Source organism: Calonectris borealis, chromosome 18, assembly GCF_964195595.1.
Source record: "Calonectris borealis chromosome 18, bCalBor7.hap1.2, whole genome shotgun sequence".
Taxonomy (NCBI): domain Eukaryota; kingdom Metazoa; phylum Chordata; class Aves; order Procellariiformes; family Procellariidae; genus Calonectris; species Calonectris borealis.
This window is the reverse complement of record NC_134329.1, coordinates 1,634,073-1,657,332: the sequence shown is the minus strand read 5'-3', so window position 1 is coordinate 1,657,332 and position 23,260 is coordinate 1,634,073. Positions and strand designations below refer to the sequence as shown.

The 23,260-nt window shown below is 45.2% G+C and overlaps 2 protein-coding genes across 11 annotated transcripts in view; one reads left to right on the top strand and one right to left on the bottom strand.

The window, feature by feature from the left end:
• Positions 1 to 14,931, top strand: part of MTMR3 (myotubularin related protein 3) — an 87,307-nt gene extending 72,376 nt beyond the window's left edge. For 9 of the 10 annotated variants that reach the window (XM_075167172.1, XM_075167174.1, XM_075167171.1 and 6 more), the window contains 4 exons: positions 534 to 1,953; positions 4,429 to 4,539; positions 5,070 to 5,158; positions 9,176 to 14,931. In XM_075167172.1, coding sequence (XP_075023273.1) covers positions 534 to 1,953; positions 4,429 to 4,539; positions 5,070 to 5,158; positions 9,176 to 9,347 — 1,792 coding nt within the window. In that variant the 3' untranslated portion in view covers positions 9,348 to 14,931. The remainder of the gene's footprint in view (positions 1 to 533; positions 1,954 to 4,428; positions 4,540 to 5,069; positions 5,159 to 9,175) is intronic. The other variant, XM_075167177.1, reaches the window with a different exon arrangement.
• LOC142090001 (acyl-CoA dehydrogenase family member 11-like) overlaps positions 11,521 to 23,260 on the bottom strand; it is a 22,268-nt gene continuing 10,528 nt past the window's right edge. The window contains exons 11-14 of the mRNA XM_075167192.1: positions 23,083 to 23,190; positions 17,843 to 18,014; positions 17,528 to 17,594; positions 11,521 to 17,224 (exon numbers count right to left, since the gene is read on the bottom strand). Of these exons, the coding sequence (XP_075023293.1) occupies positions 17,098 to 17,224; positions 17,528 to 17,594; positions 17,843 to 18,014; positions 23,083 to 23,190 (474 nt within the window). The 3' untranslated portion in view covers positions 11,521 to 17,097. The remainder of the gene's footprint in view (positions 17,225 to 17,527; positions 17,595 to 17,842; positions 18,015 to 23,082; positions 23,191 to 23,260) is intronic.

Sequence of the window (23,260 nt, the reverse complement as noted above, 5' to 3'; positions counted from 1 at the left end):
TACCCAAACGCAGCCTGTCATTGTTTCAGTTTTGAAAGCTGTTATGTTTCAGACGTTATAGCATAAGAGAGAGAAGATCAGCAAATAAAATTAAGCTCCGGGTATTGCATTGCCTTGTAGGATTCGTTATATCCTTGTGGGATATAAGCTTTCATTTGGTTGTCTTGAATTTGAGTTCTTTTTCTGTGTTGCATAACTATTTCTTTGCTTTTCTGTACAATGATTCTGAGCACATGTTAATTAGGAGGTGTGATCAGACTGTAAGCATTTGTGCTTTGTGGTAAAGGGATTATTCTGGGAATGTTTGAAGTCTGATTGAACATGTTTTCCCGATGGCAAACAAAGAAAGTACTGAAGCAGCTCTGCACTACAGATGGTCAAAATGTGCTCCTAGATAATACTCCACAGAAGTCCATTAGTTAGCAGATTGTTACTGTCCTAATTGTGGGGGGGAGTTGTTAAACCATAGTAGCTAAGCATTTAAAAAAAAAAAATCCCCTGCCTTTGGATTCTGATTCTTTGTACCTTTATAGGTTACCAAAGACGAGATCATTTGACAATCTGACGACAGCCTGTGATAGCAGCGTGCCTACAACCAATCGACGTAGTAGCGACCCCAGCCTCAATGAAAAGTGGCAAGAGCACCGTCGGTCTCTGGAGCTGAGCAGCCTCGGTAACCCTGGGGATGATCCGTTTGATGGAGATAGCCTGAGTAAACAAGGCAGGGCTCCAGTTGGAGCAGAACTCTCTGTTGCAGCTGGTGTGGCAGAGGGACAGATGGAGAACATTTTGCAAGAGGCCACTAAAGATGACGTTGGTCTGGAGGAGCACTTAAGGGGTAGCCTAGAGACAGTAGGTAAAGGAGATGAGATTGCCCTGGACAAGGAGAAGAGAACTGAAAATCTACATGGGTATGTCAGTGACCTCTGTGAAAAGGCTGAGGTAGATAAAGGTATTGTATTGAACAATCCAGCATGCAATCCACATCCAGTTTCACAAGGTGCTTCTGAGCTTAAAGGACAACAGGATGAGCATGCTGATCTCAGTAATGCTATCCAGAAGTTACCTCAGGTGAAAGGACTACAGACTGTTCCTTTGGAGGGCTTTGTAAATAGAGACACTCAAAAGAATATGGAGGAAGAAGGTGTTAGCAAACTCGAGGGAGAAGCAGAGAGCCTGTACAATACAGCACAGGCCAGCCTTCCGTTACCTCTTACAGTCCCACACGAGGCAAGAACATCCAATGTTGAAAGTTCTACGGAAACCTTAACAGAGAATGAAGCAAAGCAAGAGCTCATTCCTAAGGGTCCTTGCCATAGACCTCACCTGATTGACAACAGTGCTGACGAACTTTCTCGAATTATTGAAAATAGGCCAGAGGGGGAGAGCATGTTAGAACTTCAGAAACTGGGAACAAAAGTACATAGGACTTCTGGTAGCAGCAACACACATATCCCGATGCCTTCCCCTTGTGCCTTGCCTTTAGCTGAATGTAAAGATGAGATTGTGTGTAATGGAGAGCTGGAGCCTGAGAACAAGATGACAGAGAAGCCTGCGGGGTTTAGTATCGCCCAGAAATACCATGTGACAAACGGACACTGTGTGAATGGAGAGGACGGTCGGATCAAAGCCTCTCTGAGTCGGCAGGTCTCCGCAGCTAGCTGTAGTTCTGCACAGTTTCACTTGAGGAACTTGCACCAAAAATGGATGTTCAGTCATCTTGGTAAGCAGCAGGCAGCCAGCAGCCCAGACCAACCTACCAGAAGTCACCTGGACGATGACGGGATGCCTGTCTACACCGATGTTATCCAGCAGCGCCTGCGCCAGATAGAAACTGGCCATCAGCAAGAAGTGGAGACCTTGAAGAAGCAAGTGCAAGAGTTGAAGAGCCGGTTGGAGAGCCAGTTCCTGAATAGCTCCTTACGTCTCAATGGTGATTACGGAGACGAAGTGGTAAGTGAAATGGTAATTGGGCCACTGCTGGAGACAGTGGGCTGGTTAGTCATGGTCTGGATCTCACCATATTGTCAGCTCTTGGTTCATTGGTCAGGTAGTTATTTTTTGGCCATACAGGCTTTTATAAAACTCTCAAGGTCATTCTGAAGAGGGCAAACAACTGACTGAGTACATGGCAAATGGCAATTAATGATGACTAATATTTTCACTGGATTTCAGTTTGACCATAAATGTAGCAAAGGTTTATTTCAAGACGGGTGTTTCACAGTGTACGCGCACATACCTGGACATACTTAAACACCCTCGTTGGCCTTATTTAAAAAACAAAAAGCATTTGTTTTACTGTTGTTTTCATATACGGGCAAAGATATTTTTCTATGTGAATGTGTCATTTATTGGGACAGGAGCGTAGGACTGATCTCCTGGTGCTTTGCATGCTTGGGGTACGAAAAATGCAGCAGTGGCTGCTCTGTTAGCTCAAAACCATGAAGTTCAATGCCTTTTTCAGATGGCTGGCCTGCTCCAGGCTCATTAGCTGGAATAAATTAAGAACTTTTGTGACAGCCTTATGTCAATGAGGGTTTTTTCTCAACAAATTAAGAATTTTAAGGGAGCTTTTAAACTTTGTGCTTTTACTTGGAAGTGTTTAAAGTCATAAAAGTAGGGACTTAAGTTTGAGGCGTGATTCAAATGCAGTACCCTAATTTCTGTAGCAATTAAATGATCTATGTAGTTGTGGGTGCAAAAGAAATTTTAAAATCGGAAATTAAATAGGTGTAATTCCAAGTTCAAGATCTCAATAGCTGGCAAGTTGTCTCTATGTCTCTCTGTCTTGGGTGGATTTTCAAGTTGCTTCTCCCCTATCTTTTTTTTTACCTTATTTCCCCTCTTTTGACTAATAAATAATAATAAAAAGTCAAAAGAAATACAGTCACTGGCCTTATACTGTTGCTTGAATGTGACACTGATTCAGAGAACAAGCAGGAGTCCTGTTCACTGTAGAGGCCTTCGAGCACAGAGCAGTTCTGCAGATTGCTGCAAAACTTGGTTTTTCAAAGGCTCAGTGTTACTGGTTAAATCAAAGAAATGAAGAGGGGAGAGCTACTTGGGGAAGCAGGTAGGCAGGGGAGGAGGAAAGGGGCATGAAGGGGAAGGTCAGGAGACGCAGAATCCCTGAAACAGAGTTTGTGTCTTCCTGTGGGTTTGAACACCGGGCAGAGCATTGGCCTGCAGTTCCTGAGGTTGGCATAGCACCCATCAAAAATTTCCTTTTCCTATGTGCACGTTGTAGTATGCTTTATATGCCTGCAAAATTGGGGGAAAAAAAAAAAACCACAACCATTTACAAGAGGTTTCCAACTTTTGTTTATTTAATTTAATATTGTTTAGAAGTGGCAGAGGTGCTGGATAGTCCCAGGTACATTTGTTGTGAAAAATACTTGGAGCCTTCTTGGCTACTCACATTGGAGATAAGAGCACTAAATGCTCCTTTTGACATCCATTTCAGCTCAGTGTCTTTTCAATTGGGTGTGTCTTCTGTCACTGGCAAAAACTTGGATTCCTTGGAGAAAATTGGTGCTTTGGCTTAATTTCTTGTACTCCCATTTTTTAAGGGCCTTCACAAACTGCAGCGTAGGGCTGGATGTGAGAGCGTGCTGACCTCTAGAAAATTCACCATTTTTAAGAATCTGATCTCTACCTTCTATTTGTGCCTCAGCTTGGGAGTAACAGGTTTTCTTCTGGAGCTCCAGAGGTGCCCATTCCTCAGGCACACAAAGACATTAACTCAATATTTCTTTCTATTTTTAATGTATTATAAGGGCTGGCTGAGTTTTCAGTCAGTTAAAATACAACTCTACCTGGCTAGACTATATTAAGGAAGCATTATTCCCCAAAAACCTGTATATAGAATATATATGGCTCTAATTCTGAGTTTCCCATGTGTGATTTGGCTTGTATTTTCCAGAATTTTTGCCGACAAAAGGATATTTGTATTACTAGTATTAGTTTTGAAAGTGAAACAACCTTGGAAAGGAAACCATGAAATTGGAGCCACAGATAGCAGCTTTTTTGGTTAATCACCCAAAGTGTTGCCAGAACTTTGTGCTAACACAGCAGAAAACAGATTTTAAATCTATTCTACCTCACATCATCCTGTCATCAGAGGTTCAAAAACTGACGTCTTGGGCTTTTTTTGCTTGGTGTTTTTTTTTTTTTGCAGTTCACCACTGCACAAACCACTTCAACGTGTGGCATTTATAGTCCCGTTCAAAAGGTACTCTTGCCTTCGCTGCCACATGTGCGCTGTAGGTAGGTGACTGGTTATGACATTCGCCCTTCCAGTGCAGACATAGCCTGCTCTTTCTTAGCAGGAGGTACCCTTTTCACTCCTCCCCACGATTGACCGGTTTTTATTTGTATGGAAGTAGGAATATGGGAAGGTTCTGTTCAGCTGTGTTTGTTTGCCAACAGACTTCTATACCCGACTCGGAAAGCAATCTGGATCAGAACTGCTTGTCTCGCTGCAGCACAGAGATTTTCTCTGAAGCCAGCTGGGAACAGGTGGATAAACAGGACACAGAGGTACAGACTAAATCCCTGTAAATCACTCATTCTTCCGGTAGGATGGGATATTCATAATTCAAATTATCCTACAGCCTTTGGTCATGTGCCACTTCTTGTGAACTATCTTCCTTGCATTCCACTTGTCTCTCGTACTTTAAATATCAGTACCTGTGCCTATGAGCCCTCTGCTTCTGTGTATGAACTCTTTGAGAAACGGTGGAAGGGACGGTTAGTTAAGGGAGCCTTAGGTATACACATGCTTGGTGAATATTCTTGGCCTGGATTCTTCTAAAGCACAGAAAAAAACCTGGGAATTGGACTTTATGACTTAATTTCTGTTTGTCTGACGGGAATTTAGGGTATCTGTTCTCAAAGGGAAGGTTTCTGTAGTCTGTCTTCAGTTGTTGCAAACACTGAATTTGTGCTCTTAAAATAGAACAAGCACTTCCATCGTGGTGCTTTGCTTTGAATTTGTGAGCGCAAATGAGATGGGTTTGTCTTTAATTAATTGCCTTCTCCTTGATAAATTTGGCTTTTATTTCTCCCAGGTGACACGATGGCTTCCAGACCACCTCGCTGCACACTGCTATGGCTGTGACAGTACGTTCTGGCTCGCCAGTAGGAAGCACCACTGCAGGTAACCTGTGCATTGACAGAGGAGAGGAGGGAGGGAGGCATGGTCACGGCTTGAATTGCTCCCTCTCTGTTAAACCAGGAGAGGGTTTTCTTTTGACACATAGTTCCTTTCTCAAGGATGGATGTCAGACTGTTTTAGAGTAGGACTGTGCACGCTCCTGAAGGAACAGAGAGCTTTGGAAGAACAGAACAGTTCTGTTCAGTTCCAGTTCATGCAGAGTACATATTTAAAAAGCCAGATTTGGTATCTGCTCCACCCCAGCCTAAACAGATCCTGCCTTTTTTTCTCAAACTGCATTTGGAGGCAGCTGGCTGTTTAGCTTTTTAAGAGGGTGTAAATAATACAAAATACTGGTTTGTCATCTTTGCATTCAAATCTGCAACTATATGAATACCATCTTCTTCCCATTATTGGTTGTAAACCTGCTCCTTTCCTTCTCTAATCATTCTTCCCTTTTCATTAAATTGCTCTTGTAAGAGAATCTGAAAAGGACACCTATATGAAATAAGTTTTCTGGATTATTCTTTGCCAAGCATATTGCCAGCAGAGGCTACAACAGATAATGCAGGCAGCAGGGGCTTAATGAAGAACAGGTGGCAGAGGCCTTTTGATTAGATCATACTCCAGTTAGAGACAGAGAATCTCAGATTTCTAAGTTCTATTTCAAATAAATCCGTATTCCTGATTTCTGGACATGAGAAAACGATTACAAGAACCATCATTTAAAAAAATGGCAGTTATCACATTTTGATGCTTCATTGCTTTTTGAAGTTGTAGAGAATTATAAACATCTGTCTTGGTTTGTGTCCATTTTGTATTTTGCTCCATTTAGTCGTCTTGCGAAGATAAACAAACCCAGGGAAGAATGACTAGAAGTTGAATGGCTTTGATTTTTTTTTCATGTCCACTGTGTTTGTGCAAATTTGTATGTCTTAAGGCTTCGGATGAAAAATATAATTACTAAGCATGCAGTTGTACACATCTGAAGGGTTTTATAGGAGTTAAAAATGGTGTTTCCCTTCACAGATGCAGTGGTATCTGTTGTGAATTGTACCCATTCAGCGCTGCCACTGCCACCCTGCCTCCTTAGGCTGACTGACATTTGGCACCTACATTTCAATTTCCTAGGCCTGGGCTCTGGAGAACGCCTAGCACATGGATGCACACTGGACACCCCCAACACCATGAGGAGTCAATTTTGACACAGGGTTTCAAGTTTGGTTGCAAATTTCCCTTTAGTGTCTTTGTTTCTTCAGCTTTCAATTGTCTAACCTGGGTTGACCAGGCTGTCCACATAAGCTCTGGTCGTTTATGGTGGAGACCAGTAAGGAATGGCAACCAACAAGAAAACCAAGTATTTCCGTAGTATACATTTTCAAAAAACTCAGTGATCAGTGCAGTCTGCTCAACATCTTACCTGAGAGTGAAAATGAGATGAAACCCATATACTGTAAGGCCTCGAGCAGGATAAAAATACCCAGCTTCCTTCATTGCCACTATTTGCTTCTTTTGCTCGTTCCCCTCTGAGCTCTTTCTCCCCTCCTTGCAGGGACATTGAACGTGTTGATCAAATCTGGTGAGCATTTACAACAGCCTCTGTCTGTTGTCTGTCTGCGTTTTCTTGGTAACTTCTCCAAACTAACTCGGTCTATTCCCCCTCTTTGTTTTTCACTTGCCTAGAAATCACTAGAGATAAGTTGTGGGTGGCTAGCACAATCTGTTGGATGTTTAGATCCGTATGAACAGGCCTTTCTTTTCACAGAAAGGCATTTAGGACTTGGCTTTTGGTAGCTTAAACCGGGATGTGGATCACACTAACACTCACCATCAGTTAAGTCGTGTGTTTGAGTAACAGAGAATGCTTCACTTCTAACTGAGAAGAGACTGTCCTTCAAGTTTAGCCATATGCATTTAGTTTTTATTTCCCGTTTTTGCCTTATTTTTGGGAGAGGTCCACATATTATCAAACAATTCTAGTATTGCTGTGCAGTGTGTTGACAAAAAACTGCCACTTATTTTGGAAGGACTGAAAATACTATGGCAGTAACAGGTAATGCAAAGCTGGTGGAGGGTTAGTATTGCCAAGAAAATGGGTAAACATCCATGACTTAGTCAGAAGAGGTGTCGGTAGCATGGTTTTAAGTCCCCATTCCTCAAAGGAGCAAGCTCGCTTTTCCAGTGTGTTTTTTAACGTCCCTTTTTAATCTCTCAAGCGAAGCAGAGGACCATCAGGATATAAAGAATGAGTTGTTCAGAGCTTTCCGAAGCTCAGGGGAGAACAGTTACAGAACACTATTATCTATCACAGAAGGATAAAACAACAAAAAACCCCCAAGCATATGTTAGGAAGCTGGTGAGCTACAACAAACAGATATTTGTTTTAATCCCTCTGGTTCTTTTTTGACCTCAGCTGTCAACAGCGAGCTTCTGCTGCATAATCGTTCTTTGAGCAGCAGAGATGTGGGTTGTCGGAACTGCTTTTCTGCAGGGTGTTTCTATATAACACCTCACGGGACTGTTTTTACTCCTGCTGGTTTTGCTGATAGTAATTTCTAACAGGGTCCTTAAGAAGATTTCAAAACCACTGCAGAAAGGCTAGCCATTGTCAACCTCCTAGTGCCAGGGTAACAGCTTTCAGACCGGGATCCGCTGCGTGGAGCTGAGAAAATGAGCCCATTGAAGTGAGAAATGGGATTTCTCTGCTGACTCTTTCCCCATCAGCAACCAGCATCTGGAAATCTTGTCTCTTGGCAAGGAAGGATTAATCAAAGCTGCTGGGTGTAGGCAGAATTCTCTGTCAGTCTCTTGGCAGCAGCAAATCTTTTCTAGCACAAAACAATAATGGCACAAAATCGTGATGCCAAAGAGTTAATGAAAAGGGCATCAGGCATGGAGGTAAACTTGCAAAATTCAGGTCCCTGGAGTGCTGTTCTGGACTCCTTATAAGAATTGATGAGTTTGGAGGACAGGGCACTGCAGTGCCAGACTAGCTTGAGCAGCAGCAGGTTTTGAGGGGGGCTGCGAGAAGAGAAGGTAATTATTTTCAAGATTTAAATTTTATCCCTGCCTCCTGTGAGGTGCATGCGCCAGCGTGCCTCCAGCAGCTGACATCTGACAAGAATGCGTATGAGACTGCTCACCCTGCTGCAGCGTTACTGCCGTTTCTGAGCATGAAATACCTGGCTGCCCAGCTCATGGCTTTGCATGATCCTTGTTGACTCAGTTTACTTCAGTGCGGGACTGCCGGGAACGCCGCGAAAGGGACTGCGCTGTTGGGGCAATGGGAGGATTGCATCAACCAAAACTGGTTTTAATTTTTTTCATCTGTCCCATGCTTAAACTTCCCAGCAGTGCACTTGAAAGGAACAGAAGAAAATGTCTCTGTGCTGGTACTTACCAGCACACGCTTTTAGAAGAGTAAAGGAGCAGAGGGGGGGTCTTTCTATCCTTTCAATCCCAGAACTGCAGTATACAATCTGTCTCTTAACACAAAGATGGATCAGTGATGTGAGCAGGGGCCAGAACACATTCCCTGCATCCTTACGGAGGAAGGCCCCTTGTTTGCTCTCCCTTAGCCCCTCTCTTAGCCATGTGCCCCAAGGTAGCAGTGACAGTGATGAGTAGCACTGGGCCCAGGCTCCTCTGCAGGACATGGGAGAGAGCTGACCCCGTTTCATGGAGGGGGAAGTACCCTCCAGTTTGATACGAGACAGTGTTGTACAGAAGAGCCATCACTGTAGAGACGTGTAATGAGCTGTAATTCTGCACTGTAGTTTGCTTTATGCTCCTTTCTGTCCATTCCCTAAAGCTCTGCGTCAGCTTTAGAAGCAAGTAACACAGGGTGCAATGTTGGACGGTTGTCTTTGCACGCATCCTGGTACTTAGGGAGGAGCAACTGCAGGCTCCAGGGCTGACCCTGTCACAACACTGTGAATAATATAATTTTAGAACTTGGGTAACTTTGTCAAACTGCTTCTAATCTTTTCTTTTCCATTTCTCCTCTGTTCCTGATGCAAGGAATTGTGGAAATGTGTTCTGCTCCAGTTGCTGTAACCAGAAGGTGCCCGTTCCCAGTCAGCAGCTCTTTGAACCAAGCAGAGTCTGCAAATCGTGCTACAGCAGCTTGCACCCCAGCAGTTCCAGCCTTGATCTCGAACTGGATAAACCCATCACTGCCACGTCAAATTAAAGTCCCAGCCTTGAAGCTGCGGGGGAGGAGCCGTGCCGACTCTTCCCCAACAGACACGCAGATTCTCGGTGGGCTGAGGCTGGGAGGATGCGGGAGCCGTGCACTTCGGAGGTTGGGGCGTGGAACACTGCTCAGCGGGACAGACCTCGAGGACGTACTGCTGGATTGTGGGATTCTCCTTTTCCAGCTATTCCCCCTTTCCTTTCTGTCCTATCTGTGTGTATGTGTCTACGCGCGTGCGTGTGTGTGTGTATATATAATAATATATATGTTTGTTTGTTTGCTGTAAGATTGTGGAAGTGGGAAGGGAGCTGGTGCCAGAACCAGATTTCCCTTTTGTATTTAACTGTCCCACTGCTGAACTGTGTTGCAGACAGACAATTTTGTGGAGGAAAGGAGAAGAGGGGAATCAGTCCAGCCAGTGTGCAAAGTGTGAATACCTGTAGCGTCAGTGCTAGTGCTTTCAATCACTCCTGTTACTTCCAGACAAGAAACTGCTGTTTGGGAACCTGTTGCTGCTAGAAGAAATGGGAATCTCTTTCCCAAGAGAGCACTCTCCCTCTCTGTTCTTAGAGTGGGCTTAGTTATCCTCGCTGCGTGAAGGGGGAATCAGTCACGGATTTCCATACTCAGCGGCTCTGTACTTGCACACACAATCGATGTGTTTTGCTGCCATCAGCCCTGCCGCTGTGGCTCGGAGCGGAAACACCTGGACAGCGCTGGCTAAGGAAAGTGCGTGCTTGTTTGCGAGAGGTGAGAAGGGGATTGAACAGGCTGCCGAGCTGAGATGGGTTGTACACTGGCACCTCTCTCTGAAGTTCTGTAAATGCAATTCATTATTTAAAACCAAGTGGGAAAATAGAAGACCTTTGACTTCTATCCTTGCCCCATCTGTAGGATGGTTTACTCGATGCAAAGCTACTTTTGGAGCAGAGCACTTGTCATGGTTCATACAAACAGGCCGTCGTGCTGTTGTTCAGACTCGCACTTTAATGAGACTATCCAAACCAACGAAAGAACAACTGTGATACGCTGGTGTTTTCGCTGGGCTCGGTCCATGAGGAGTGCACTGGTGCTTGTAATACTCCTGGGATGTCTCCTCCTTTTTCAGTCTGTATTCAGTATACTCCAGATAGGAAAAACCTGCCTGAGGATTATATAAAGACCTGAAAAATACATCATGGATTCCCCTTCTTCCCTCTGCCCCAATCTGAGTCGCTTTTAAAGTCACCTCATTAAAGTGTGAATCTCTTGAATATATGTTTTTAAATGAGCGTTAGGTACTCATCCCCTTTTCCTTTTGATAGAGCCTGCTTAGTGCAATTGGGCGAGGAAGAGGTGTAGATCCTGCTTCACAATGCATTGCCTAGGCAAAGTTACAATTTCTCGTGTGATGTTCTCAAGAACAAAAATCGTGCTGGAGTATTTGAGAGTTTTAAACACAAAAAGCTCAAAATCTAAGAGACGTTGGGAAAGGAGTGCCTCCCTTCCCTGGAATGTCAGAATCACATAATCCAAAGTGAGTATCACACAGAGAAAACCATCTCGGAATATTTGTTAGGTCTGATGGGGAAAAGAAAAGTCAAGGTGTTTTATTTTTGACTTCGAACTTCGCACACCCTTTGCAAGAATCATTACACTGCTGCGGTGTAAGCTGAAGATTCACGAGACAAAAATGAATGTCCAGGAGGCTGGTTTAGCATAGCAGCCTGTGTCCTTACGGGAAGGGGTCTGGTAACGAAGCAGATCGGGATCTCCCCTGGTACGGGTTTTGAAATGTTTTTCAAACCATCAGGAGGGAAGAGCAAAGAAAAAGATGGGGTTTCCAGTGGAGTTGTATCTAGAAGTATTTGTTCCTAAACCAGTGCAGCAAATATCTGGAATAGAACTGTAGGCATTGCTGTTCCGTGTAAAGCAGAGACGGCTGGAGCAGGAAAAGGATAATACACGGCTCCCGTCTCTGGCTCTTCCACGGAGGGGGCGATTAGAGGTTTGACTTTAGGGGACATGGTGTAGTTCTGCACACTAACATTGTGTGGGTTTGTGGTGCAAACAGACAGTCAAAAATAAGTCTAAGATTCTGCAGTTCCTAATGACAGGTGCCAAGAAGTTATGATACGGGTTTTTGGGGTCTGTGATGTACAGTGTGAATAAATGCTTGCAGCTCTTAGTCTTTTTTTGATCGATGAAGCACTTTTTTTAATAATATTATTTTTCTTTGTATGTAAAGGAGGAACCAGTATCTCTCCATAGCTGTGTATATATAACCCTTCTCTCCTAAAGAGAGTAAAGTGCTCCTATATTTTTCATTTTTTGTCAAAGCGAGAAGTAAATACTTTAGAATTGTTAAATATATAAATAAAAGTGAATAAAGTTTAGACTTTTGCATGGGAGCATTTGCTAACACACTTTCTAATTTTTTATTTTTCTTTCCTGTCCTTCGTAGGGGATGTATTTGAGGTTCAGCAGAAACACCAAGGCCTTTGAAAAGGGAGGCTGCAGCAGGGCCTCCTCTTGCTTTCTTTTCCACTGTGTGTCTTTGCAAGGAACAACAAACTGTTGCTCCTAAACTTAGAAGAAAAAATATTAAGCTTGGTTTTCCTGGTGTGAGAGTCCCAGGGAGGGGGAAAAGACACAAACCAGATGCACCACCAGGTACTGTCAGTACAATCAGCACGGTTTGCTGAGGCTGGAGAGCTCTGCAAGAGTCTCATCTTCCTCAGTACCTTGTTTTTCCCCTTAACCGACGATCATATTTCAAAGCGTTGATCCGATGACGTTAGCCCAAATGTAGGAGCAGCCCAGGCCGCCAGGGAATTCACCCTGCTTTCAGTGACGTTTGGAAAGGGAAGCTCAAGGTCTCCCTTCCCCTGCAGCGAGCAAGCGCCAGCACTCGCCGCAGTGGCAGCGTGGTGGGGAGATCAGAGCTCGGTTCTCATTTGCACACTTTCTGCCTTATTCTCAATGCTGGATGGTGGAGCCGTGGCTCTTTGGGAACAAACCAAACTCACTCAGGTTTAATGTCTTTTAATCTTTTCGCAGAAGGTGGAACACTCAACTGCTGTTTGTCCTGCAAAAGTCTCCTGCACAAGGGTCCAATTATTCTCATTTTCCTAGGACTGCTTGCTCGGTTCAGCCGCCTGGCTGCATGCACTCCTGTCACATAAGCTCATACTCCGTCAGTTATTTCTTTTCTTACATATTTGAAGGCGAGAGAGAGGATTTGCCCTGAATTCTCAGGGGGACTGAAGAGCTCCTTGAGCAACTGTGAGTTATTTTGGGACAGGCCTGTTTAATCACAAGATGTTGTGCACAACTGCTTTATAATCTCATGGTATTTATTTAATCAAATAAAACTGCAGGTTCTGGGCAGAGCTGTGATCACAGCTGGTGGTAGTATTTACAGCTTCAAGAATAAAAAAGAAAAGCATATATAATGTTTTGCACTATCAAGAACATGGAAAGGAACAGCAGGTTTTCAATTACACACCAGAATTTGATTTTATATGTCTCCTTTCATACTTGAGTTACTTCTAAGAGCTTTTTCAGTAACTCATGACTCTGTAGCGCAGCGGCTGTAGAAGTTATGTGCACACCAGCACTCCCAGCCCCGGACACTGCACTGCGTGGATGTTCTCTGCTTCGGAAATGCTGAGCAAAACCCCGTGGGTTTCGTCTGCCACTGTCAGAAGGTGTTAGAGAACTTTTTAACTTCCACATAGTGTGAAGCCATTATTATGCAGAAGGGCTTCACGTCAGGGGCATCAATGGCCTGGCAGCTTTGCTAGAGGAGCACGTGGCTGGCATTGTGTAGAAGCTCATTTCCCGGTGATCAACTCTTCCTAACGAACATCCTTTCCTCTTTTCTTTTGTTACAGCTCTCAAACAGCACAAGAGCCTGAAAGGAGAGCAGTGTTACTATCGCAATATGCAGCTTTAGTGCTGTCTTACATGCTGTAAAACAATCTCCTTATGCAAAGGTGATTTGTACGGCTTATCGGGAGTCTCGCATATAGCATTAGCGGCTGAGGAACAAGACAGTCTTTGAGAACTGAAGGCCCCTCTCGTCCCCAGGTAGGACAGCAGCGAGCCCAGCCTCTCCTTGCCGGTGGAGGTGGCACAAGTACTGCAGTGTGGTGGCACAGGAGCTGTTCAGCTCTGTGATCTTACAGGCGGGGCAGCAGTTAGTTGATCACAGCTTAATTGTTCGGGTGAGGTATGGTGGCGGCAGCATGTCGGATGGAAAACGAAAGGCTCTTTGGTGGTGAAGGGGAAGAAGGTGTCGGGAACGGCTCCGCTACCCAGGAACGGCTGTCGGTGCGGGATGGAGCCCGTGCTATGAGAAGCTTTTGAGCTGTTATGAGGCTGCAAAGGGCAACAGCCACGTGCAGGAAAACTGAGCAGATTCAGAGCTCGTTTAACAGATGGGGGTGTGCAGATATTTTATAGTTAAGTCTATAATTGTCCCTCTAGTAGATCCTGAATTACTCAGCATGAGGTTTTGAGAAAACTGTGTCCAGAATCACTCTGCTGGTGTTTTACTGGGCTGTGCTGGAAGGAGATGCTCAGACAGGAGTGAAGGCCATCTCTTTGACGTTTGCTCAGGTGCAGGATCCAGATCAGGTTTTATGTAGTCCTTAGAGCTGCCCTTGGCTAGATTCCATCACTGGTATCACTTGGAATTGGCTTGAGTTCCATGGAATTACCTTTCTTGGTTAAAAAGCAAAAGCAGCAATTTAGGCTCTTTTTTGAGTCACGAGGAAGGTGAGTGATGCAGCCTCTGCACTGCACAGCGGTACAGTCTGCGCTGCCAGGCGCTGCGTTTGCTCCGGGTGTTTTTTTCTCTGAAGGACAGACCAGCGATTCTCCTGGGGCAGCTCAGTACCTTCACAGACAGACGTGCTGCTGGAGGAGCAGGGCAGGGCTGAGGAGGCAGCCCAGGCCAAGCCCAGGCAGCGTGAAGTTTCTTTTTTAACAATTCAGCTCAGTTTTTTGTTAAAGAGGAAATCCACCAGCACTAGGCAAGGATGCAGAAAGAGAAACGTAACCTTTTAATGCAGCCACGTCTGTACAAGCGTTTGTCTGTCTTACTGTCCCGACGCCATATAGACGTGCCATTTCCTGGGCAGAGGAGTAACAAATTCCCACCCCTTCATTCTGCACACGTAATACAGGCATTGGAGCTCGGATTGTTGCATTTTGGGATTTAAGATTACCATATTCTTTGGACTTTCAAATTTTTTAAATGCTGCTAAAGTTTTATCTTACTATTTAACAAATATGTTTTTTTAAACCGATTTCCCATAGTTATGTTATTAAATGATTTTTACCTTGCAGTGGCAACAGGTGATGCATTTGATTGTACATTTTTTTGGTGGAATTTGTATTAAAATGACATCTGAAGTCTTGATTAATTACTTCAAGAACATTAAATGTTTTAAAACATGCAAACCTATGAGAGCAGAGAGCTGTTTAGCAGCAGTATAAAGTGTTAGACCCTAGTGCTTATTTGTTTGTAACAGCATTTATTCTGCTGTAGCCTCAGAGTGAATATTTAGATCTTAATAAATTTGTCATTTTCCTACACAGTGACAATTTTACAGTCCCTTGTGTTTTCTGTATCGGTGCATCTGCAGGGCTCCCAGTTTGCGGGGCTTATTTTTAGGCAAATTATAGCTCATATATTAGGAAAAAGTAATCCCAGTATTCAAAAAACCATGTAAAATACATAGGAAGAGGTGCTGTGAAATCCCAGGCGGGCAGTGAGCGTGGAAGGCACCGCTGCTCACCAAAGCCCCGTGCTTTGGAGATGAGCACTTAGTGAGAACGGAGGATCCCGATGGTTTATCAGCAGCTCTGCAAACAATTCTAACACCGCTTAAATGCGATGACTTTTGTTCTGTGCTGCGTTCGTCACGTGCTGCCAGAGCCTTCTGCCATTCCCATGTGCAAACCCGGTGATGGACTTCGCTGCTGTCATCATTCAGGTTAGAGCCACGTGTTGTTCTCTCACTTTCCCATTCTCCTGAGTTTTACACAGCACGACAGGTTTCTGTGCTTTGACACCTGTAAGACCTTTGATACCAAAAAACTGCACTGATGTAGGAGATTTTTCAAACCCAAATTATTTATTCACCTAAAAGCACATGTAAAGGACACAGAGAAATGCTGCAGTGGAAAGCCCTTCGGTGGTGGGTCTGGCTAAACGGTATTTGTGTGATCTGAGGGAAGCTCTGCTTGGCTCAGCCCTGTGATCCCCGCGCTGGGACAGAGCCTTCCTCGCCATGTTCCGTAGGGATTGCTCCTCCCTGGAGGCAGCGTTTGGTCACTAGGGTCCTCCTGGATCTGCGGGCTTTGGCCTCAGTGAAACGTTGGACAACTTGTGCTCAGCAAACAGCTCCTTTCCTCTCTTCCCACTCAATAGTCTAGCTGCTGTGGCACTTCGCAGCTATATATTCCAACTGTCTTTGTTCTATTATTGTTTTTCTTCTGTCATTAGCAACTTTCAATTAAAAACTTCTAGTCGTCAGGGTAATACCAGGCAGGTAGACTGACAGGCTCAGGGAGAAGAGAAGCACGCAATCAATATTTAGGTGTTTGCTTTGGTGGAGGATTATTGGATTTCAGTCTAAAACTTAGGTCAGAATTTATGTCAGTATGAATTGCAGCATCGTTAGGATACATGCATAGGGAATGAATAAGCTTTCTGGAGGTCATAGAGAATAAAAAAAGGAAAAGAAAAATTATATTAATTTTTTTCTTTAATTTTGGTACCACCTTTGGTACAGTTTTGATGTAATTTGAGTGATGTAATTGAAATTACCTCCTCCCCTAAGCTGTTACAGAACAGCTGTGCACAGCGGTGTTGATGTTCACGCTGACCACTTACGGAGCTGCAAATCGCAATTTACTGTGTCCCGTGTTTGAAATGCAGTAGGTTGAGAACGTTTTTCTTGCCCATCTCGGCTGCCTGGGGAGCTGAGTTAGCAGGGACAAGGCACCCAGCCATACGCATGAAGGTAAAGCCTCTGCTCCAGGTTGTTTAAAGTAAAAGCAAAGCTTGTTTGAGACAAGGTAGAACGTAAAAGGAAAAATGAAAAGCATGATCTAGACTAAGCAGTGCCCTGTGACTACCTTGCTTAACAGTAGCCTCGGCTAGGATAAATGGAAAGTGTGGGTTACGAAGTTCCCGTGGAGGTTACTGGTATGAAGGGACGTACCATCCTCACAGCCACGGTGGGCGTAAGAGGCGGCCCTGGAAGAAAACCCCATCCCTGGCAGGTGCCAGGGTGGAAGACCGTGTGTAGCACTAGAAAGCAAGAAGGTGAACAGGTAAAAATGGTGTTTTTCTGTATTTAATCAGCTTCAAATAATTTTTCAGTTTGATTTTGGTTGCTTTTCTTTAAAAAGAACACCAGTTGGCACTTGAAGAGCTGCTGCTTCAAGTCATTATCTGGATTTGATCACTTAGTCTTTGCCTAAAACGCGGTAAGAACATTCTAGCATCTCAGACTGAATCTTAGTGGCTGTGTCCGCGTTAGCAAATAACTCGGTGCAAAAGCAGTGGATTTCAGGCTGGAGCAGGTGGCGCCGCTGGGGGTTACTCCAGAAGGATTTGGTCTGGCCCCTGGTGGCACGTCCCCACCACGCCTGTAATTCACGGCTGGCTGAGGATTTTTGGATTTTTTTTGAATTGCAACCCACCTTCTGTTTCCCCTGGGGGCTGGACTTCCCAGTTGCCTCTGGTGAGTCACAGCCTGCTGCCGCAGGCGGGGCTGCCCTCGTACACCAGCGCGCTGTCCACGCGCGCTTCCTCAGCCTCGTAGCTGCTGTTCTCCCACTCCGTGGCCACAGGGCACAGCTCCTGCTTGCACCACCTGAACAGAGAATGCGAACAGTTTGTCCGATCCCCGTTACGCAGACAGTGCTGGTTTCAACTTCAAGTCTGCCCAGTTTGGGTCCCTCTCATCACTGCTAGAACGGAGATTCCCTGTGGCAGGGAAAAGCCACGATGTTGACAGCAGCCAACCCAGAATGCTGTTTGTCTCCATCTGTGATGAGACGAAGTTTGGGTCTTGCCATGGCAGGGGGTCAGATCGCTGGGAGAGGCAGAGCAAAGCCTGCTGCATTGCACAAGAAATCATCTAAAACAGTTAGGGCTAGAGGAGGTGTTCGCTTACCTTCGAGCAGCAGAGATGTCTGTGGAGGAAGCATCAGGCCGAGCTGCGTGTTCAATTAAAAGAGCACCTGTGCAAGAGTAGGAGACATCAGCGTTCCCGGGCTCCAGCCAAAACAGCAAGGGCTTGTGAAAAGTGGTGGTGGTTACTTCTCAACAGCACTTGCCAGGCTGAGCCGCCTCAGTTTGAAAGAAGGTGGGGACCAAGCTTTCTTTAAAACTCCACCCTTTACCCAGAAGGTGTGAAACCTGGCCATTCCAGGACTGATTCCTAGCCCTTTCCTGGTCTGAAATCCATCGTTTCTATCTTTCCCGCTACCTGCATAGATCCTTGCTAGGGTGTAGGAGAAGTCTCTTGCTGCTAGCTCCATGGTCACTGCCCCCTTTGAACCAGCTGCTTGCAGGAACTGCGTAAGACTGCTGATGGCATCCCGCATTTGCTTCACGGCAGGTTCCAGTTTTGCAGTGCTCGAAGCCAGTTCCATTTTTTTCTGCAAAGACGACAATCGCAGGAAAAATTACAGCGTATTTACCTTCTGCAAGGAAACAGGGCTGGTGAAATCCTGAGCACACCCAGCAGCTACTAACAAACAGCATAAATCAAGGTGGCTGTTACTCGTGCTGCCGTAGGTAGAGCGGCCAGAGCACCGCGTGGCAGCAGGAAAGGGGACATTGCCAAAAGGAAACTCACAGCCTTGCCTTGAGGACGGAGAATTCCTGTGAGCCAGACCCAGCGTGTTGCTGTTTCCGTGCTGGCTTTCCAGCTGCACGTGGGGAGCAGATCACATCCCCAGTTCCCTCTAACTGCATACCTGTATCAGGTTCTAATTCTCCCGGGTTTATATTTTTACTTCCACAAAGATGCTAGAGCTGTGTCCAGGCAGGAAAACTCAGATTTAAAGCAGCTTTTCTCTGCAAGTGGTGTCAGCGGGAAGGGCCCCAGGACCAGAGCAGCTCTCTTCTGATGGACGTCAGGCATTTAACTCTGCCTAAAAACACCACCTAAAAGCTCCCCGTGGTTGAGCTAAGCTGCTGTTTCTCCAGTGTCCCAAATCTCTTTCGAAAGCACAAGCAATACTCTGCCGAGAGAGTCTAAAAGAGTTGCTCTTTTGACATGGCATGCCCACGGCTGCTTGGATGCGAGCGGCCGAGGTTAGCCTTTAATCTGTGTTTCCTGTGCTATTCCCTCTTACAAGGGATCGAACGAGAAGAGCGTGCCTTGGAGCTGCTGGGCTGGGGTGACAGCTCGGTCCCCCTGAAGTCACATGCGCAGAGAAGCTGCCAGCTCTCACCCACGCAGCCATCACCGACCTCCAGACCCTGCATCCTGCCCTGCAGCACTTGCAGCTGGGCTCTGCTGCAGCAAAGGAGGCCACGACCGTTCGGCCGCCCCAGGCAGCTGCCCGAGCTGCCGGCCTTCAGGGCTGGCCCTGCCTTCATCGGCGGGCTCAGCCCAGGAGCCTCGTGTGCTGCGGTACCATCTTTACAATATTCAAACCTGTCTCTCTGCAGTAGAACTAAAGGATTACTTTGGGCAGAATCGCAAAAAGGAACCGTTACATATTTAAATAGCGTAGCAGGTGGTAAGAGGTGCTTTTTGTTAATTAGTCTCATTTGCAGGTTATTTGTGAAGCTAAAGCCTATAAGTATCTGCTGTGCAGAACTAATTTTTTACGTTTTTGAGGCTTTCGGAGCTTAAGCGATCAATGCAGTTCCTCTTGTTAGTATGTGAAAATACAGCTTATTTGCACAGTAGGACTCCGGACTGCACAAGCTGAACCTACTTTGGTTTTCTGCAGTACCTCTGTGCCTGACACCTTCTGCCTAACCACTGCCCTGTATTTTCTGACTATTAATACAAGAAAAACACAATCCTCAATGGATGCTATTCTGTGCTCTAGGCAAAGCCGTACATAAATACTCACAGCATACACTGAACAAATACAAAAACATCATCATTAAAGCGGTTAGGTCTAGTGCCAAGACAAAGTCCAAAGAACCCTCGGAGCCCACAGAATGCTAATAAGGTGTTTTAAAAGTAGCTTGGAGCTTGTTGCTAACAAGGATCAAAGACCCCAAAGGCATAAACATATTCCCAGCAGCTTGGGTGGAAGCCAGCATCACACAGGCCAAGCACAGAGACGACATACGCACTTCTACCAGCACCCTCGTGCTAACGGCTGGGGTACAGCTACGCCCCACGCTGCCTTGCTTTTTAAGGTTTAAAGACCTGGGCAGTATGGACCAGGAATATAAAAGCATCATTTCAACCTTAAGGGAAAAAAAAGACATTGTATTCTCTTTGCTCTCGAATGATTTACACTTTTTTTTTTTCAGATTACACTCATTCTTTTCCTAACCACAAGCACTGAATTTTCTGAAAGATCAAGCTGGGTTTTTCCACATCCTCCTCTGCATTTGAGAGTGAGAGGCTGGAGAGCTGCTTCAGGGACGATGCTCGAGGCAGAAGCAGCTCCCGTTTTCTCTCCTGCATATTGATCTGCTCCAGTTCCTGGAGGGTGTAACTGAGGGGAGGCACACGCCATCGCTGTGCCAGTTGTACGGTCCTTTCTGACTGAAATCATCAGAGAGCAAAAGAGCTTTAGAGCTCCAGTGTTTCTGATTCCTTCGGTTTTTACTGAGGAATTTTAAGATGCCACTCATTTGTTTGCTCTCATAGCTACCGCGCAAGATTCTCAGAATGGTTTTTACTTAAAAGGTAAATCATGAGTATTTAAAAATACAGCAACAGGAAGAACATCCAAAACAGGACTAGGAGCAGAAGTCTCATATTAATGCTTCAAGCAAATATGTAGTCTCACTTTAATAACCTAGATTTATTTCCTGCTGCGTTAAAACTGTGGTTATGGTCTGCTAAGGACCTGAAAACACTATCACGTGTCTTCGATTGTATGTCTGATTTATAGCTAGGGTTTCAGCCCTACGCAGTCATTCTTGCTGCAAAAGACATTGATTCTGAGCTCTGCAAGATGCTTGCAGGACTGGCATTCAGAAACAACTGTACTGTGATGTGACCAAATTTAACCTGAAGTGACTAAAATGCAATAATCAAATAATTCCCCAGTGCTATTTTAGAGTCACTTTGCAGATTGTAATTGAATTCTAAAGTACACCCAACGCTCTGGCTCAAAATTCCAGCTAGTAAATTTTTAGTGTAACACGAAATGACTGCCCCTGTGCAGTATCCACATGAAACTGCCACCACGGCTGAGCTGGAGTCCAGGACTGTCTCTCACACTTGCTCTTCTCCCCGTGTGTTCTCCTGAGACTTTGCAGACTAATTACCTCTGGACAGGGTGGTTTGTAACAAACTTGCCTGTGTATCAAGAACCCTAAAAATTCAGCTTCTCCTAATCACGTTGTGCAAGGATGAGGAAGTTCTCTGTATTTCCCTTTTCCTGAGGATAATTACGACATTGGGTTCCTGCTCCTAGACCACAGCACCACCAGCGTTAGGTATCCCACCGTCAGTAGAGGCAACTGACACAGGGTAAAAGCAAAAATAGGTGGCGGGGGGGAGTTATCCTGAGATACGACCTTCAGAGAACAAAGTGCTATGCTGCACTAACAAAGTACTAATGCTGCTTTCTCCAAAGCAGCCTGTCATTGGGCACAAATCCTGCACACTGAGAACCTTAACAAACATAAAATCAATTGTACTAGCTTTGTGTGCATGAATAAAAAGGAAATGGATTGGAGCAGTAAAAATCCCTTTATGAAGGGCTAAATGATTTCCTCGCTAGATGGGAATGGGAAGGATGTTTCAAAATGAGCCAGACTCCCAGAGACCAAAAGAATTTGGACATCTGGAGCTCAGAAAGAGGTTGTTTATCACCTGTGAGTGAAACCCTGATTCTGGTGTAGAAACTCAGCGTGTCCCTGCCTGATGCTGCAGAGGCACTCCGCAGAAATACTTGCCTGGCTGCCGAAGGCATAAAGTAAAAGCTTTCTGACGTGTCCAGGTTAAATTTGCCAAGTATGATCTATTACATCCAGAATGCGGACATGGAGGCAGCCTCAGTGTGACATGGACAGCAAATGCAATGGCACTTACTGGAATGTGGAGACCTTTAAAGTCAGCGCTCGCTTGTTCACCCTCCAGTCTCACGTACAGCGTGATTTGTGGGAGTGCAAGAGCAATGATGAGCCTGTTAATTAATAAATCTCGATACTTGGTGTTACTGCTGTGCAGGTACCTACTCTGAACCACGTTGCTGTGTTCTTTAATGCTTCTCTGATTATCCAGGTGTAAAGAAGCTGGAGGGGCCCTCTCAGCTACACAGTGAGGTGCTCCAAGGACTGCAGGATGGCACCTTTGTGGGGTATTCGTTTAAATTAGCGTAAGTGTAAACCTGTGGAGGCCGGCTTGTTTCCAAGTTATTGTTAGAGCCTACCACCTGCTCCTTTCCTTTTCCACTCCATTACCTTCAGTGTCAGACTAAGCTGCTTTTTATCAACAGCTGGACTGGTTGGCTTTTTAATTAGCAGGTGTGCTCAGTCCTGTTCATGAGCAGATTTGGGTTTCTTGTTTGGTAGTCAAATTGTTTGAGGTGTTTTTCCTTTATCAAAAGTTATCAAGACACTCACCTCTGGAGGTCAGAGAGGTGCTCTGTACAGAACACAGCTGAGTTGGGGTTTGAAATGTAACAGAAGTTGCCAGCTGCAGCCACTGGTGAGGAGTCAGGCTCTTGCTCGTGTGTTTTTGAAAGACCTACCAGTTGTCAGTGCTGCAGGGAGTGCAGCGACCCAGGCCTTTCCCTTCTCGCGGGGTCTGGATGAGAACGTGAAGGCTACGCATAGTCAAATCCAGCACTCCCGATGCTCAGGATTCCCTCACTGTATCTGGGCTAATCTGGATTAATAATCTAATCTCTGAGAGAATGCCCTCGGATATGCTGATCATGCCTTTCAGGCTGGCTCCTGTCTCCCTTTACGGGACATATGAAGCCAACTGATGCTCATTTACCTTCTTGAAATTCTGAGCTGCTTTGAACTCTCTGTGACTGGCTGTCATCTGAGCACCTTTAAAAGAGCAGCCTGTAGGTAAAGCCAGAGAACAGCAAATCTAAAGGGGCAGCAATGGAATTCCTTTGGCTCTTTCCATCTTTTCAGTGGGAATAAAAATAGGAAGCCATAATGCAGTAGATAGCCCTAGTGAAGGTTTAATATTCAGCAGTCTTGTGGTGTTTTTTCAGTTAAGAAACAAAACCACAAAATTATTTTGGATTCAGGAAGGTGACTCTCTCACATTAAAAATGTACTTATATTGGTACCTGTCATGAGGAACTCTGACAATGCAAAACTCTTCACTGCTAAGATTAAAGTATCTGCCTTTTTTTGTGGCACAGGAGGATCCCAACATGAGCACTGCCTGCATTCTGCTTTTGTAAGTGCTGTTTAAAGAGCAGGATTGTAAGACCCCTTCTGAATACTTGTCAGTTTGGTCTGAATACTTCCAGTTTGGTCTCAGCTAGGAGCATAACACCAAATGAGACTCTGCCAAGGTGGGCAAATCAGCTGCTTTTGATGTGGGCTCACCTGCACTGTGGAGAAGAACACAGCCATCCCCTGCCCTTGACTCTTGGTGAGGGATCGCAGGACATCAAGTGACAGGATATTTGTTGTTCCCTCCCATATGGACAGCACCTGTGGGGTAGAAGAGACTGTGGAAGAGCATGAAGGAGGCTTTTGGAGCAACTGTGATAAAGAAAGGGGA